The 16,029-nt window shown below is 36.5% G+C and overlaps 1 protein-coding gene across 1 annotated transcript; it reads left to right on the forward strand.

The window, feature by feature from the left end:
• Positions 1-8,632: 8,632 nt before the first annotated feature.
• On the forward strand, positions 8,633-9,561 carry LOC127084616 (protein JINGUBANG-like). The gene has a single exon (XM_051025105.1). The coding sequence runs from the start codon at positions 8,782-8,784 to the stop codon at positions 9,553-9,555; it is 774 nt and encodes a 257-aa protein (XP_050881062.1). The 5' UTR covers positions 8,633-8,781; the 3' UTR covers positions 9,556-9,561.
• The last annotated feature ends 6,468 nt before the right edge of the window (positions 9,562-16,029 follow it).

The following is a 16,029-nucleotide window of genomic DNA, read 5'->3' on the forward strand; positions in this document are numbered from 1 at the left end:
TTTGCAAGAAAATTTTGAGAGAAAATTTTGAGAGTTTTAGATCTAGATCTGAAAATGGTGTTGTTAAACTGAAAAACAGTTAGGGTTTTAGCTTATATAGGTTGTGCTAATCACTCTTTTAATCATGCTTAAGCCAATGTTAATGAGATTAACAAAAATGAGGTGTAAGTGCAATTTTGCTTTTTCACCCTATGCATGAAGTGCATGCATGAATAGTGCACGAATTTCCTTCCAATTCCACTTAAAATTCCATTTTGGAGCCAATGGTAATGATCAAAAGTTTAAACAATGCACCAAATTTAAATTTCAAGTTTTCCCTCCAAAAATCCAAGGAATTATCAAATGATCATGTGAATATAATTCATGTAATGCAATGTAGGATTTGGAAACTAGAGGTTAAGAGAAGAAAAATGCAAAAAGAGCCATCCAATTTGGAGTTTTTGTTGAGAAGTTATGTCCATTTGAAGTCCAATGCATACTTTGTCAAGTTTTGATCATATCTCCTTAACCACATATGAGAAATTGATGATCTTGGACTTTTTGGAAATGGGAGAGAAAGATCTACAACTTTCATGTTCAACAAAAGTTCATTTGAAGCTTTCTTGATGATGTAATTTGAAGTTGAAGCTAGGCTAAAACCTTTCCATTTTTGGCAAATTCAAATTATAGGTCACTTTCTATTTTTAGAAAGTTTTGACCTGACTTTAAATTCTTCAATGTTGATGTTTGAAATGTCAAATGAGACTTGTTCGAACATGAATGAAGTATTTCTAGCCACTTCCCACCTCCAAATCCACAGTTGACTTTGCAGTTGACTTTTTATGGTTGACAGATGACTTGAACATTCACTGATGATTCTGAGCCTCAACCACTTGATGAAATGGCACCAAAATGAAACCCTAGCTTATACAAGCTCAATAAAATCACATCATGATCTCCATCTCATTAAAGACCTCATCTCCTTGCAGAATCCTGACTGGTAGAATGCAACTGATTAGGGTTGACCAGAGGTCAAAACCCTAATCCCAAGGAATTTGATCAGGAATAATGAATCATGATGATGATGGTGTACCATTTCAACCAAGATAATACTCAATCTCCTTGAGGAATCAAGAAACCCTAATTGAAGCACAAACCTCAAATGATTAGTGATCAATTCATGAGACCCTCAGGCTTGAATCTTTTAACCTCTCCATCTTCTGAGAAAGACTTAGGAGGATGACTTGCTTATTTCACATGATATGCAAAGATGTAATGCCTAATGCCCTAAAAATGAGATGCAATATGCTAAGCTAGTCCCAAGAGAGGAGGGAAAATTTTGAGGTGTTACACCACCCTATTGCACCTTCATTCTTTTTCAGCACTTGTATCAATTTATGCTCCTCTTTTGTGGACAAGGCATTGCTAATGATCACCGGTTTAGTACAATCATCACCAAGGAACATATATTTCAAGTGTGAAGGTAGCATCTTCAACTCTAGTTTTGGCTCTTCCACTTTCTTTTTCACATCCAAGTCCTCATTTTTCTCCTCATGAGAAGTAATCTATCCACAAGATTCCAATTCATGTAAAATTGCTTTAATTTCTTTTTCTTTATTTTCGATTAAAACATTGTAAGCTCCAATAAGAGATCTCTCTAACGGATTAGAAAAATGAACTTGTTTTGCAACCTCCACGATTTCCTCCTCGGTGGCATCGATTCGGAAAGAATCATGCTTGTCATTAGGATGCTTCATGGCCTCAAAAAGATTGAAAGTTACCTCTTCATCTTGCACTCTTACTTTCATGAGTCCATCATCAATGTCAATCATCATTCGAGCTGTTTTCATGAATGGTCTTCCAAGAATTAGAGGAACATCACGATCCTCATCCATGTCCACTATCACAAAATCTACCGGAAACAAGAATTTGTCCACCTTCACTAGCATATCTTGAGCAACTCCATATGGTGAAGTGGTAGACTTATCGGCTAGTTGTAAAGTCATCCTTGTAGATTTAATCTCAACATTCCCTAATCTTTTAACAATGGATAAGGGGATTAAATTGATGCTAGATCCCAAGTCGATCAAACCATTACCAATGTAAGTGCCTCTAATGGTTACCGATAAAACGACTCGGCCCGGATCGGATTCCTTCCTTGGGAGAGTTTTTTGGATTATGGCGCTACAACGTGCATCAAGCAAGATTGTCTCGTCTTCCACATATCTCATCTTCTTTGTGAGAATATCCTTCATGAACTTTTCATACCTTGGCATTTTCTCTAATGCGTCGGCAAATGGAATATTTATTTGAAGTTGCTTAAATATATCCATAAACCGTGCATAGTGTCTAGCATTATCCTTCTTTGATGGTGTGTGCGGGTAAGGTAGATGTTGAGCTGGAATGGAACTCACTCCTTTGTCTCCTTTCTTCTTTTTTCTCGGTTCTGCTTCTTTCTTCTCACCCACTTCAACCTGCTGTTCTGCTGAGCTATTCTGTTCCTGCTCTTTTCACGGCGCCAAAGGAGATCGCGGCGCGAACTGAACAGTTTCTACCTCTTTTTTCTTTTCACACTCCACGTCCTCATTTTCAGGTACAACATCCATATCATTCTCTATTGTAATCTCCTCAATTTTTCCACTTGTCAACTCTTTACCGCTTCTAGTAACAATTTCTTTGTAATGCTCCTTTGGATTGGTTTGAGTGTTGGCGGAGAAAGAAGAACCCGCGTGTTGTTTCAACAATTGCTTCGCAAGTTGGCCTACTTGATTCTCCAAATTTTTGATAGCTGCCTCATTTCTCTTTTGGTTTTCCATGGAGGCTTGCATGAATTGTGTGAGAGTATCTTCTAGCTTTGAACTTCCTCCTTGCGATTGTTGTCCTTGAGAATTTGGATTTTGATATGGACTTTGTTGCTGAAAATTTTGGTCGTTGAACCTTGATGGTTGATAGCCTTGGTTGTTCCTTTGATATGAGTTGTTGTGGGGTGGAGGTTGCCTTTAATAACCTTGATTTTGGTTGTTCACATAACTCACTTCTTCCAATGGAGGGCAATAACCAGTTGGATGATCTCCTTGACATAGTTCACAACATGTTACTTGATGTCTAGCTTGAGATCCTTGAATTTCCTTCATTTGTTGTGGAAGTTTGAAAATTTGTTGAGTGAGCAACTCCACTTGTTGAGAAAGTAGCTTGTTTTGGGCAAGAATAACATCATTGGTATTTAATTCAAGAACTCCTGATTTCCTTTGTGAATGACTATGATCATGTTGACTTTGACGATCATTGAGTGTCATCCGGTCAATAATGACTTTCACCTCTTCCGCATTCTTTGACATAAGAGAGACACCCGCAGTAGCATCCAAAAGTGTTTTGTGAGTCGATTGGAGCCCATTTAGAAAAATGTGGATTTGAGTGAGTTCATCAAAACCATGGCATTTGCATTTTCTCAACATTGACTTGAATTTTTCCCAAGCCTCGTTTAAAGACTCATTGCTCCCTTGAGTGAATACCGCAATAGCCGTTTTGGCTTCCATGAATCGGGATTGAGGAAAATATCTTTCTAGAAACTTTTCTTCTAACAAATTCCAATCCGTCATCACTCTTGGTGCTTGATCAAGATACCACTCTTTTGCTTTCCCCACTGAGGAATATGGGAACATTCTCTTGAATAATGCTTCTTCACCCGCTTCCTCTATTCCCGTAGAACCCGCAATCTCATAGAATTTAATGAGATGGGTATACGGATCTTCATGGTCCATTCCAGTGAATGGATTTGCGTAAAGGAGTTGGAGGATTCCGGTCTTCATCTCCGTGTTCCTTCCACCACGAGCAAATTGGGCATTCCGCCTTGGACTATTAGCGGACATTTCGGTAGGAGTTTCATCCCCCATGCCTCCTTCACAAGTTTCTACACCCACTTCTTCGATTTGAACAAGTGAAGAAGTAGATACTTCTTCTCTCTGGTTCCTTTCTTCGGCTAGTTTCCTTCTTCTTCGTGTTTTGGTATTGAGCTTTCGAAGTGTTCTTTCAATTTCGGGATCGAATTGAAATTGCTCCTCGGTAGCCTTTCCTCGCATGCACTAGAATCTACAAAACTAACAAACCAAGTGAAACACAAGAGTGATAGTAGTAAAAAAAACTTAGAACAATGAATTATTGCAATGCTTATAATATCGAACACCAATCCCCGGCAACGGCGCCAATTTGTTGAAAAGTATATTTCCGGCAAATATTTTTATATTGTATCCATAGAGATTGGTTGTTATTACCGCCGTTCTATAATTCCAATTGTTATAGGTTTAAAATGTAACCAAGTTGTTTTGTTTGAATAGTTATCTTTTGAGTAAAATGACACTAAGACAATGAAAATAGTTTTAGTCGAATATAAAAGGCTTGGCAAGATTGGAGTTCACTATCCAAATTTCTTATGTTTCCTCAATGACAACTATATGGACTTAAAATTATTGATGATATTCAAGTATCCTCTCAATATCATTTATTTCTAAATGATATTGTGATAATCACTATATTAATTGTTAAATGATTTCTCTACCTAACTATCAATATAGCAATCTTTAATGTTTGATACAAAAGAAGAGTAGTGTATAAATCTATTTCTACAACTTATTCACTGCTTGAAAGCATATTTTAAGTCAAGACTTGAATAATCTTTCTCAACAATAACTCAAATCTGAATATTCAAAATAGGGCAAAAATATCAATCATTACATCAATAATCTTTTGTCATATACAAGAGTCAAAAGGAATACATAAACCATAAGGAATAGCTATTACCTCCAATCTTGACAAAGTGGGGTTTAGCTCCTCATCATCATATTTGACAGCAAAATGAAATACAAAAATAACCTCTGTTTTTCTTCTCCAACTTGTGAATGATAATCTTTCCTTTTCTCCCATTGTGTGTTTAAAGAGTTCATCCTTTCCTTAAATGTCTCATTTTGGTCTAAAACTGAAAAGTACTCTAAAAATGATCTAAAACTATCACACTTAAGTTGGGTGCAAAGCATACAAAGTGGCCCAAACCAAATAACAAGCTTGCTGTCTTCGCAAGGTTCGCGGCGCCAACCTTGGTCGCGGCGCCAACTGAAGCAATTCCAGCTTCTTTGCCTTGCAAGCTTCCTTTAAACTATTTCTCCCAAACTTTGTTCTTCAAATGCTTCCAAAATGCCATTCAAACTTCTTCCAAATTATGCTTATGCAATCCAATGCTCTCTTGTCCAAAAACTCTACAAAACTAACAAATAAGTGAAATATCTACTCAAAACATAATCAAATAAACTTAATTGCATTTTTACTAAATTGTGAGGATAAATGTGTGTAATTCAATAAGAAAATGGTACAAGGGGCCAATAAAAATATATGAAAAGTAGTGGTAATTGGTCCCTAACAATTACTATAATGTAACTTTGGTTTTTGTAAATATGTTTATGATGGTTTTTATTGTTCATTTAAATATTTGATCTTTTAAAAAATAATGGTAATAGGTTAAAAAATTTATTAATAAAAAAATGTGACACATCATTTATAATTATATAAGAAAGAAAAAAATGAAAAAAAATTGGGTAACCCATTATCCAACCTAATCCAACCCACAAATTTGTGGTTTGCCCAAATCGATCCAATAATGTCGTGAGTGGTTATTTTACCTCACCCAAACCAATAAATCATGTATGAGTTGGGTCATGGTTTTGACTAAATTCAACACAAACCGACTCATAAACACCTATCATATCCAAGGAAAAAAAATTGATTCTATCTTTTCAGTAGTCAAACTTTTCTCCATCAAAGATTGAAGATTTACGGAGTAATGATATTTTTCATTATTATTGGTAGATGTCATACTGTGTTTCTAAAAACGGATCTTTATCTGACACGGTTAAGTGTTTGACCCAAAAAGTCAATACCAGAACTAGAGCTCTAATGTCAATTGAAGGTTCAAGAAACACAAGAAAGGGGATTTGAATTGGATTTCATATATGATAAATTTTTGCAAACCAATGTCAAGAACAACAATGATAGAAATACACATGATTTATGTACTAGTTCACTGTTAGCTGAGCTAATATAGTCCATTCGTCAAAGTGATTTTTCCTTCTCACAAAGACTTGATCCACTAATCAAAGAAGATTACAAACTCAAAGATCAACCGTCAATGACTTCTCGAGGCTACAAACTAAACTTAGTCCCTAAAGGAATTTAACCAAAGTTAAAATACAAAGAGTGTGTGTTTACAAGAATGTTTCTAAACAAGCACATACACAAGATGAATTTCAGAGTTTACACTTATGAAAACATACAAGTAAAAGCTCTAAGTGTAGTGAATGTTGTAATTGTTGTTCCTCTTGTTTGTTGTTCTTCTTTTTACTCACTTCGTTGTTATTAGTAGTTTTCACTTTTTTCTTCAAAATTCCTTATCCTCTTTAAATAGATGATGAATAGTACCGTTTGAGGATAAAATTGAAACTTCTTCAATTTCAGAAGTGTAATAAGGGTACGAGGTTGAGCTGTGAATTGTGTAGATCCGTTGGTAGTACATTTCTTAATAGTTCCAGCATATTTATCTTTTTAAGGAAACATTTGATTTTGCCGCTTGAAAATACTATTTTCAAGAATATTCTTTCAACATTATTCTTTAAATCATTGGCTTTATATTTTATATGATTTAAAACTTGATCAAAGTTCAGAGTCTTGAAGATTAGATTTCAGAGTCTAGTGGGGGAAAATAAGGCTTGTGTTATCAGAGTAAATCTAGATTGTTTGTTCCAGAAGCATTGACTTGGTTATCCAGATGGTTGACTATCAGTTAAACACTATTTCATATTTCAACATTGCTTTAGAATTTGTTGAAGTCCATAGTCTCTTGTCTAGAGTCTGTTTTATCCCGAGTCTGTTTTATCTAGAGTTCAAAATTTATTTTTCTTATCTTTAAAATTTTGCACATTTAATGAAATGTTCATTATTAATGTAAAAAATTATTCTTTATACTTTATTATTATCAAAACTTAAAAATTATAGATCTAGAACAAAACTTGTTTGTTATATCATCTGCAAGAGAAAGTCGGTTCTAATGAAATGTATCTTTATGGTGTGTATATTCATTGGTCCATCCTACTTTTTAAAACATAGGTGATTTGATTCATCTTCAGACGGATTCAACTTTGGCTTAGTCCAAAAAAAGAAAGTGTGATGATAAAAATTTCTATCAAATATCAATTAATTCTATATTTCCAAAGGATCTCACAAGTAATAATAAAAAGAAGATGATGCATTAGTGGAATTTAAAAAGAATAGCATTATCACCCCATCTAAATCATCCATCTTAATAGGAGAGCTAAAATTGGCTCCTTGTAGAAAAACAATTGAAGAGGCAATCAGTTGATGCTCCACATCAATTGAAGCCAACTGTTACTCACCAAACTCTTACATTGATTTAGTAACACAAACTGTCCCATAACATTGTTCTTGTTAAGCAATTTCGAAGTTATTATTACTTACAATATTCATTTAAACTTCAACTAAAATTAGCTAGCTAGTATGTAAATAGTTACTACATTTTGCACAACAAGTAATTCAATCCTCAAAATTTAATACTCAGCATTAAAAACCTTACCACCCATATCAATAGAATTAAAAGGTCTCTCTTGAAGTTGGCCACCTTCACAATGATTAGAACCACCTTACCTATTCTTACTTTCCCTTGGGGAAACACAAACTCCTCCCACAAAAGACCGAAAAAATTAGAAAGGATGGGACGGTATGGTTGAGGTTACGAGTCTAAAACTTTAGCTAGTCCCGATCTCATTTTTTCCATATGTATTAAAGGGTGTGAACTTAAAACATTGTCCTACCCCGCAAAAAATGCGAGCCTACCCGACAAGTCAGACCTGTTTTGCTACTCCTACTTTCACTTATTTCAATCCAAACAAATCAGAACTACGTTATCAATGCATATTCAAAGTTCAATCTGATATTCGGTTTATTCGATTTTTGCTATCAGACCACTCAAGTCAGGATCGGGATATCTAGTCTAAGACGTCTAACTCAAATTCTAAGACATGGAAGAAGGGTCTAGTTTCATTTCACATTAGAAAAACATTTATACTTTCATAAATACACCACCCATCAACCAAACCCTTCTACCATTTTAAAACTACCACAGTTCAATCTATAGTTCTCATCATGCATGCTGTCATTACCACCATGAATTTTTATGGAAACAGAACACTCCTCACCTTAATGGACAAAGAAAAACCAGAACAACCAGAATCTCCCAACATTCACCTTCATCTCCAAATCCAAACTCACCGCGAAACAAATGAGCAAGACATTCAGTTTAGTCCACCAAGACCTTCTGTTTTTCCACAATCTCCATGGACACTTTCTCATCTTCCATCTCCTTCCCCTTCATTGCTCTACCATTGCATCGCCTCCCTCCACCGCCACGAAGGAAACATCTACTCCATCGCAGCTTCCAAAGGCTTCATCTTTACGGGATCCAACAGTAGTCGAATTCGTGTTTGGAAGCAGCCAGATTGCATGGACAAAGGCTATCTGAAATCAAACTCCGGCGACGTTCGTGCCATTTTAGCGTATAACAACATGGTTTTCACCACACACAAAGATCACAAAATCAGAATATGGAACTTCAGTGTTTCAGAGAATTTCAAATCCAAGAAAGTAGCTACTCTTCCCAAAAGAAAAAACAACTCTCTTATAAACTTCAACCGAACAAAACACAACAACTCAAACAATTACAAACACAAAGAAACCATTTCTTGCATGGCTTATTACCATTCAGAAGGGTTATTATACACAGGCTCTCATGACAGAACAGTGAAAACATGGAGAATCTCTGATGGAAAATGCTTAGACTCATTTCTAGCACATGAAGATCATGTAAATTCTGTGTTGGTTAACCAAGACGATGGTTGTGTTTTCACATGTTCTTCTGATGGATCAGTGAAAATATGGAGAAGGGTATACACAGAAAACTCACACACATTAACAATGACACTAAAGTTTCAACCTTCACCGGTGAACACACTAGCATTGAGTTCATCATTCAACCATTGTTTTCTCTACTCCGGAACTTCAGATGGAATGATAAATTTCTGGGAGAAGGAAAGGCTGTGTTACAGGTTCAACCATGGAGGGTTTCTGCAGGGTCATCGATTCGCGGTACTTTGCGTTGTGACAGTAGGGAACAACATGGTGTTTAGTGGCTCAGAGGATACGACGATACGAGTTTGGAGAAGAGAAGAAGGGAGTTGTTATCATGAATGTTTGGCTGTTTTGGATGGACATAGAGGACCTGTGAGGTGTTTGGCTGCTTGTCTTGAGATGGAAAAGGTTGTTGTTGGGTTTTTGGTTTATAGTGGGAGTTTGGACCAGACATTTAAGGTTTGGAGGATTAAGGTTTTCTGTGAGGATGAGAATATTGTTGGTGAAAAGTGTGAAGGGAGAGTGAAGAAGGTTAGGGAGTATGATATGAGTCCTGTTTTGTCACCTTCTTGGGTTGAGAAGAAACTTCAGGGTAGTAGTCCTTTTCAGTAATCTTAGGATAATGATGGATAACTAGATTGTGGTTTTTTGTTTGTAATATGTTTATGTTCTGTTCTTATCTATGCTAAAAATGACCGAATTTTCTTATCCATAATATTTGTTGGAAATTAGGTAAATTTCACTAAATATAAGTGTCATCTGCATAATTTTGTGAGACCTAATTATAAAATGGTTTTTACCAAGATACATCTCCGTATTAATATTGAGGTGAATCTAAAGATATGTCTCCGTAAAAATCCTTAATTCAAAATTCAGGGACCTCGTGAGCACATTTCTTCAAAATCATTTTACATCTTCCTTCTTTATTTGATGCAAACTCACTAAAATCTCATTTGACCTCGTGAGCAAATTTCTTCAGGATCATTTTAAAAGGTTCAACACTACTTCATTTGTTTCTTCAAGTTCATTCAACTTCATTTCCTGCAAAGTCACTCACTTCATTCAAGTTTTTCATCCACAACTTTAATTTGGTAAGTTTCTTATTTATTTATTTTTTAGATTTGATGAATGTATTAGGTAACATAGGTCGTTTAAGATCCATTAGATAGTAGTACATTCGAAATAGGTAGTTGGTATAGACATACATTCCTATTTGGTTGGAGTTTAAAGCATCAATGGAGTTTCTTCCATTTTTACAACTCGCGAGTTTATTCGGAGATGCATCTCTAGATTTTGTCTGGATTGGTTTTAGGAGATGTATCTCCAGATTTGGTCTAGCTGCATTTTGATGTGATTTTCTAGTTTTATTACAAGTACAATGGCTGGAAAAAACTAGGACAAAATGAGGCTTGGTAATGTGTCTCAACACGCGCCTATACAATCTGAGAGGGCTAGGGGTATGACCATGAGGCCACGAGTCGATGCTTCCTCATTTTATGGTTCACACGATCGAGGTTCACAATCATCTGCTTCTACTTCCCGAAGTCGTCTGTCTCAAGCATCTACTTCACGAGAAGCCCTGAAAGCTTATGAAGCCAATCAGGAGGAACTCGATGATGATGTTGATGACCTTGTAGATAGTTATCTCAGAGGCACATTTGACACCTCCTTAATTCATCTCTATGGAGATCATGTTGCTATGCATGTTTGGAAAGGAGAGTTATATTTATTTAATTTTGCATTACATCTATTTTATATTAATTTAATCACAACTGATGGTGATATATTTATTTTTACAAGAGCATCATGTTTAAAATCCGTAAACCACAGAAGGAAGATTTTGGAACTGGAACAACCCGAAGATGGTTGGTTCGAGAATGTTCTATGCTACTTTGTGCTTGTCGATTTATGTGTACCATAAACCATGGCATGCAAACGGCATTTGCATAGAGATGGAATTCAGAGACGTCATATTTCCACCTTCCTCATGGTGAGATGATCATCACTCTGGATGATGTTTCATGTCTCTTACATCTTCCCATCAAGGGAAAATTACTGGATTACCGAAGGATCAGTTGAGACGAAGCCACCGAGATGATGGTCACCTATTTGGGAGCTGACTCAACTGAAGTCGCAAATGAGGTAGCTGACACCAGAGGTACTCATGCTAGATTTAAATTCTTGGAAGACCTTTATAAAGACCACCTGCAAATGGTTGTGTGTATCGCTGGTCATTATTTGCAGGTTGAGTACCACCAACAGTGTACATTATGGTGTTACCTCTTGTTCCTCGTTAGAACGTACATGTTTGTGGATAAAAGTGCAACCAATGTCGATGTGTTCTACCTTAAATACTTCATCAACTTAACGATGATTCATGAGTACAACTGAGGGCGTCTGTTTGGTTTACCTGCCCTCGAACTTGGTCAGAGGTTTTCTTTGAAAGATAAAGTAATTGACAGGAAGCTACACGCTGCTTACGGTAATTTACTATGACTAATATTTTCATAACTTTTTTGTTACACTTGTTACTAATATTTTATTTGAATCATTTTCAAGGATATATCATCTCCCATTTTCCTCACATTTATGGCTAGAAACCTATGCCTGACTACATTGAGGATTGGCCATGAGTGTGCTCCTTTACACCGCTCAAAGGGAATCATGCGTTCGAGCCCTTTCAAATGTGTCTTGGTTGTCTTGTAGCAGATGAAATCGTCTTCTGCCCATATAGAGGTCACTGCGAGACACATCTGATTTACATTATTTTGTTATATTCTCGATGGATGGCTTTTGGGTCAGGTCTGGTGTTTGTGTATCTTCTCGAGCGAGTGATGTGCCAGTATGGATATTTGCAGGTTATTTTGAGACACCTCTTAGAGTCTTCTAATCCTACTGTCCTCCGCAGAGATCTTGATGTCATACTTGAGGATCTCGATAGTCATGGGTACTAGAGGAATATCGCAGGGTTCTACTCCTGTACATTGGGCTTATGCAGACGGTTGCATCATATTGTTCTATAGGGTTTCACATCCTATCATGACATCAGACGCTCCTAGAAGACCACTTAGGTCATCTAATTAGGAGATACTTAAGGTTGGGGATGACCAGACTTAGAGTGTGATGTCAATTTGTGAGCGTATTATGGATATGGTGAGATCGGGCGTAGAGGATGGACTTTTTGAGGCAGATAGTCCCTAGTTGGCCCTCCTAGAAAATATTATGGTCGAGGCACGGAATGCCTTTAAGTACAAGTGAAGGAGAAACCAGAGAGTTAGACATTTCAAGTAGTTTATATTTGTTTGTATTACTTTTTGTATTTTCAGAACAAATTATGTATGGTCAAAACATTTTAAATTTAATTTAATTAATGTATGAGTTTTTTAAAGGATGTATAATATGTTTGACTCAATTTATGACACTCTTAAATGTCAAAAAAATGGCCTAAAATGACCTAAAATATAAGTTGACCTAAAAATATTAAGGTTTGGACAATGTTGTTGCCTACGATGTATTCAAGGGGGTTTTCGAAGATGCATCTCTGAAATATCTCATGTGATGTGCAATAAACCTGTTTCCATTTAGGCGTGTTCATTAGTTCGGGTAAATCCGATCCAAACTGAAATCCAAACCAAACCATGGTGTCTGGGTCGACCTTTTTTTTTGTTCGGGCAAAAACCGAACCTAACCAATGAAACTCAATGTTAATTGGTTCGGAAAACGGATTTTCGAAATTCTACCCGAGTTTGTCTATCCAAACCAACCATATTAATTTATATAATTTATATCATCATTATCATCAAAACTAGTATAAGATATTAAATTTCAAAAAGAAAAAAGTGAAACGTCGTTTGTGACATTCACAACCATATGGAAAAAACAAAAAAAATAATAATAATTTTATATTATTATAGAAAATTAGTTGAGGTAAATTAGTTATTTTTTAAAAATACTTTTGCACATTTGTTTCTAATATATTCGATCAATTCAACCCAAACCAACCAATTTTTTTTGGCTTGGATTATCTCGAAACTGAACCAAACCGTCTTGTGAACACCCTTATTTCAAATAGAGCATTTAACTTGTCACCCCCTCTTTAGTACCTAACACCACCACATAATTTCATAATTTCAAAGGTGTCTCTGCTAAAAGTTTGAATCAAATTTGGGTACAAAATTCCCTGTAGGCAATTCAAAAATTCTGGTACATCCAAAAGTTTCGATAGTGTACTCAGAATTTCTGGTATACCGGAATTTTTATAAATTTCGGAACGTGTGAAACTTAACCGTTATTTCTAAAAATTTCCATGTTTTACCAGAAATTTCAACCAAAGTGAAGTTTTCGGTAGTTCAATTTTATACGATTTTAAATGGTTAGGATTTTGCCGACAATTTTGGACGGTTGTGATTGCACCGACCATTTCGTGTGGTCCAGAATGAATTGAAATTTGTGTAAATAGGGGTCACCTGTTGTCGAGAAAAACATCTCAAAATGCATCTTCCTCAATTTTTAATTAAATTGGAAGTGTACTTCAACGGAGATGCACCTCCTATAGAGTTCCAGCTTTTGGATGACACCACATCTCTCGTCGCCTTGACATCTAAGTTGAATGAACTTTTGCATGATATCGATAACTGAAAGGTGAGAAAGATCGAGTTTCGTGAAGATTGGGTTGATACTAATGAAAGAGTGAAATGCAACCTTATTGAGTTGAAGACCGATGAATATTTGACGTTTATGTGGAGATCATTTTGTCGTAGGCTAACTAAGGGGTCGACCGAGTTAGATGTAAAGATTTCAAGATCTATCAATGACATAATTAAGATGCTGAAACATCCATAATCATTTGGTAGTGTTTAGGTTTTATTATTTTTTATTGTTTTCTTAAGTTATGTAATCGTCTGTCTAAGTTATGTAACCCTTGGTCAAATGTTAAATTATGTTCATCATGCATCAAAGGAAGATCCTAAATGTTATCTAATAAAAAGTGTTGTGCAAATGTCTGAGTAATGTTACACATAATATACAGATAATACATAAAATAATAATAAAGTCTAAATAGGTCCCCCACGGACTATGTGTGGTGGCCGCGATAATCCAGTAAAAACCTCACCATCTAGGTTTACCAAACTCATGAGGTTATCCATAATAACTACAATCATCTGCAGGCGTTGTTGGTCCTTGGCATCAGCTAGAGGTGGCGGCGACAGCACCTCATTGACAAGTACCCCAACATCAGAAGACCCATCATCAGTCGCATGTTTAACATGTGGGATGATGCAAGGATGTGATACGGTGAGGTACCACTCTAGGTAACCACCCTTACATTGTGAGTCATGTTGAACCCTCATTACTTATCTCTAATGGCACGACCAGAGCTGATGATGTTACTCTGAAACCACCTGTCATTGCCCGCAGATGAAACATTCGAAACTGGTCGTAGGATGCTCTAGACATAACCATATTATCGTAGACATCTCTCAAATAAGTATCTAGCAACTAAAGTCTCCCACCGCATATAACTAGAATATAAAGAAGAATCATCAAACTCACGATGGACTTTGTAACCTGTGTAAGGTGTCTAGATGACATCATCTACAGTAAGCACATCAAGCCTCCTCTTGTACTCCGCAACACCACTGGGGTGTGATTGCCTGACCTTCCATCTACTCGCCCATGGGGCGCCCACAGGGGAATGGTGCACCCTTATATCATAGATGGTGGGGGAAATGGTTGTATATCCAGCACTGATAAAAGAACACTGACATAATAAATAATAATTAAGAAATGTTATACGTAACAATTAAGTAAGAACTAAACTACAAATAATAATTTCAAGTATATCTGAAATATACTCAAATAATCAACAAGTTGTTTGATCTCAAAGGCAGTCGCAACTCTAAGTGTTGTATATAGGATGGTTAACAAAGCGCACCCCCAAGTCCAACTGGTATCGTCAAGGCTACTAAAAAGCCACATGTACCGAGCGTTAATATAAAAATGAGACTTATCCGTAAAGAGAGTACATGTTACTATATGTAGTATGTACACCCTAGCGACAGCCTCAAACATTTGTGCCCCAAAAATCTCGTCATACCTATCTCGAAGCCAAGACATATGAAGGTGAACTCCCCTGTTAAACTCAAACTCATCTAGCGCGACCTCCTTAGTAACTCTCAAATCTCGTACAACCACCATGCATGCAAGCGACTGGCTAATAACAGGAGTCGTGAATAATATACTTGAGATAGGGAGATGGAACAAGAAGGAGATATCATCCAGAGTGATAGTCATCTCTCCATACGGAAGATGAAAAGAAGATGTCTCCTTGTGCCATCTTTCAACAAAAGTAATAAGAAGTGGAGCGTCGAGTATGGTGAGAGAGCAGACGACAAATGAGAGGAGGACAAAATCATGTACAATTCGCCTGACCTGCTCAGGCATCGGAGTCTTGGGAAGTTCTCCATCTTCGATCCATGGGATGTCACCTTCAATGGGAGACGGTCCTATAACAACCAAATTTAAAAAATTATAAGTTAGATTTCAACACATCATAGAACAATAATAAATAAATTAAAGTAGAACAATAATAAATAAATTAAAGTTAAATATAAAATATATATACTTCTCCCTGCCCCGGTATGCCACATGATCAGCATACTCGGTAAGCATCGATTAGTCAATGAGTTCTTCCGAGAACTCTCCATTAGTGTGCATAGACGACTCTATCGAAGCAGGAGTCATAACCTCTGTATCAGCAATATGGGCATCTAGCTGGACCACCTCATTTGCAATATGGGCATTTGGTGCTCAGCATCATCTTTGGACTACTCGTCTGGTCTCACGGCTCGGCGCCGGATGCTACCGTGTCTGGTGTGAACCAGTTGGAACTACCCGTAACTGGAAAGACTCAACCTCAATAATCCTAGTTGGGCTTCCGCTATATCTGTGGCCCTGCCTGCAATGGGGTTGTCATTTTCCCTGTATTTCACTACAAAAACAAAACAAAAAATATATATAAGCTTAAAATGACTTCATGGATTCCCAAGATTAAAAGTCCAGCTGAAGCACAGCCCAGCCCAATGA

Source organism: Lathyrus oleraceus, chromosome 5, assembly GCF_024323335.1.
Source record: "Lathyrus oleraceus cultivar Zhongwan6 chromosome 5, CAAS_Psat_ZW6_1.0, whole genome shotgun sequence".
NCBI lineage: Eukaryota > Viridiplantae > Streptophyta > Magnoliopsida > Fabales > Fabaceae > Lathyrus > Lathyrus oleraceus.

Excerpts from the sequence above, each read along its gene's own strand:
- LOC127084616 (XM_051025105.1), top strand. The coding sequence starts at position 8,782 with ATGGCTTATTACCATTCAGAAGGGTTATTATACACAGGCTCTCATGAC.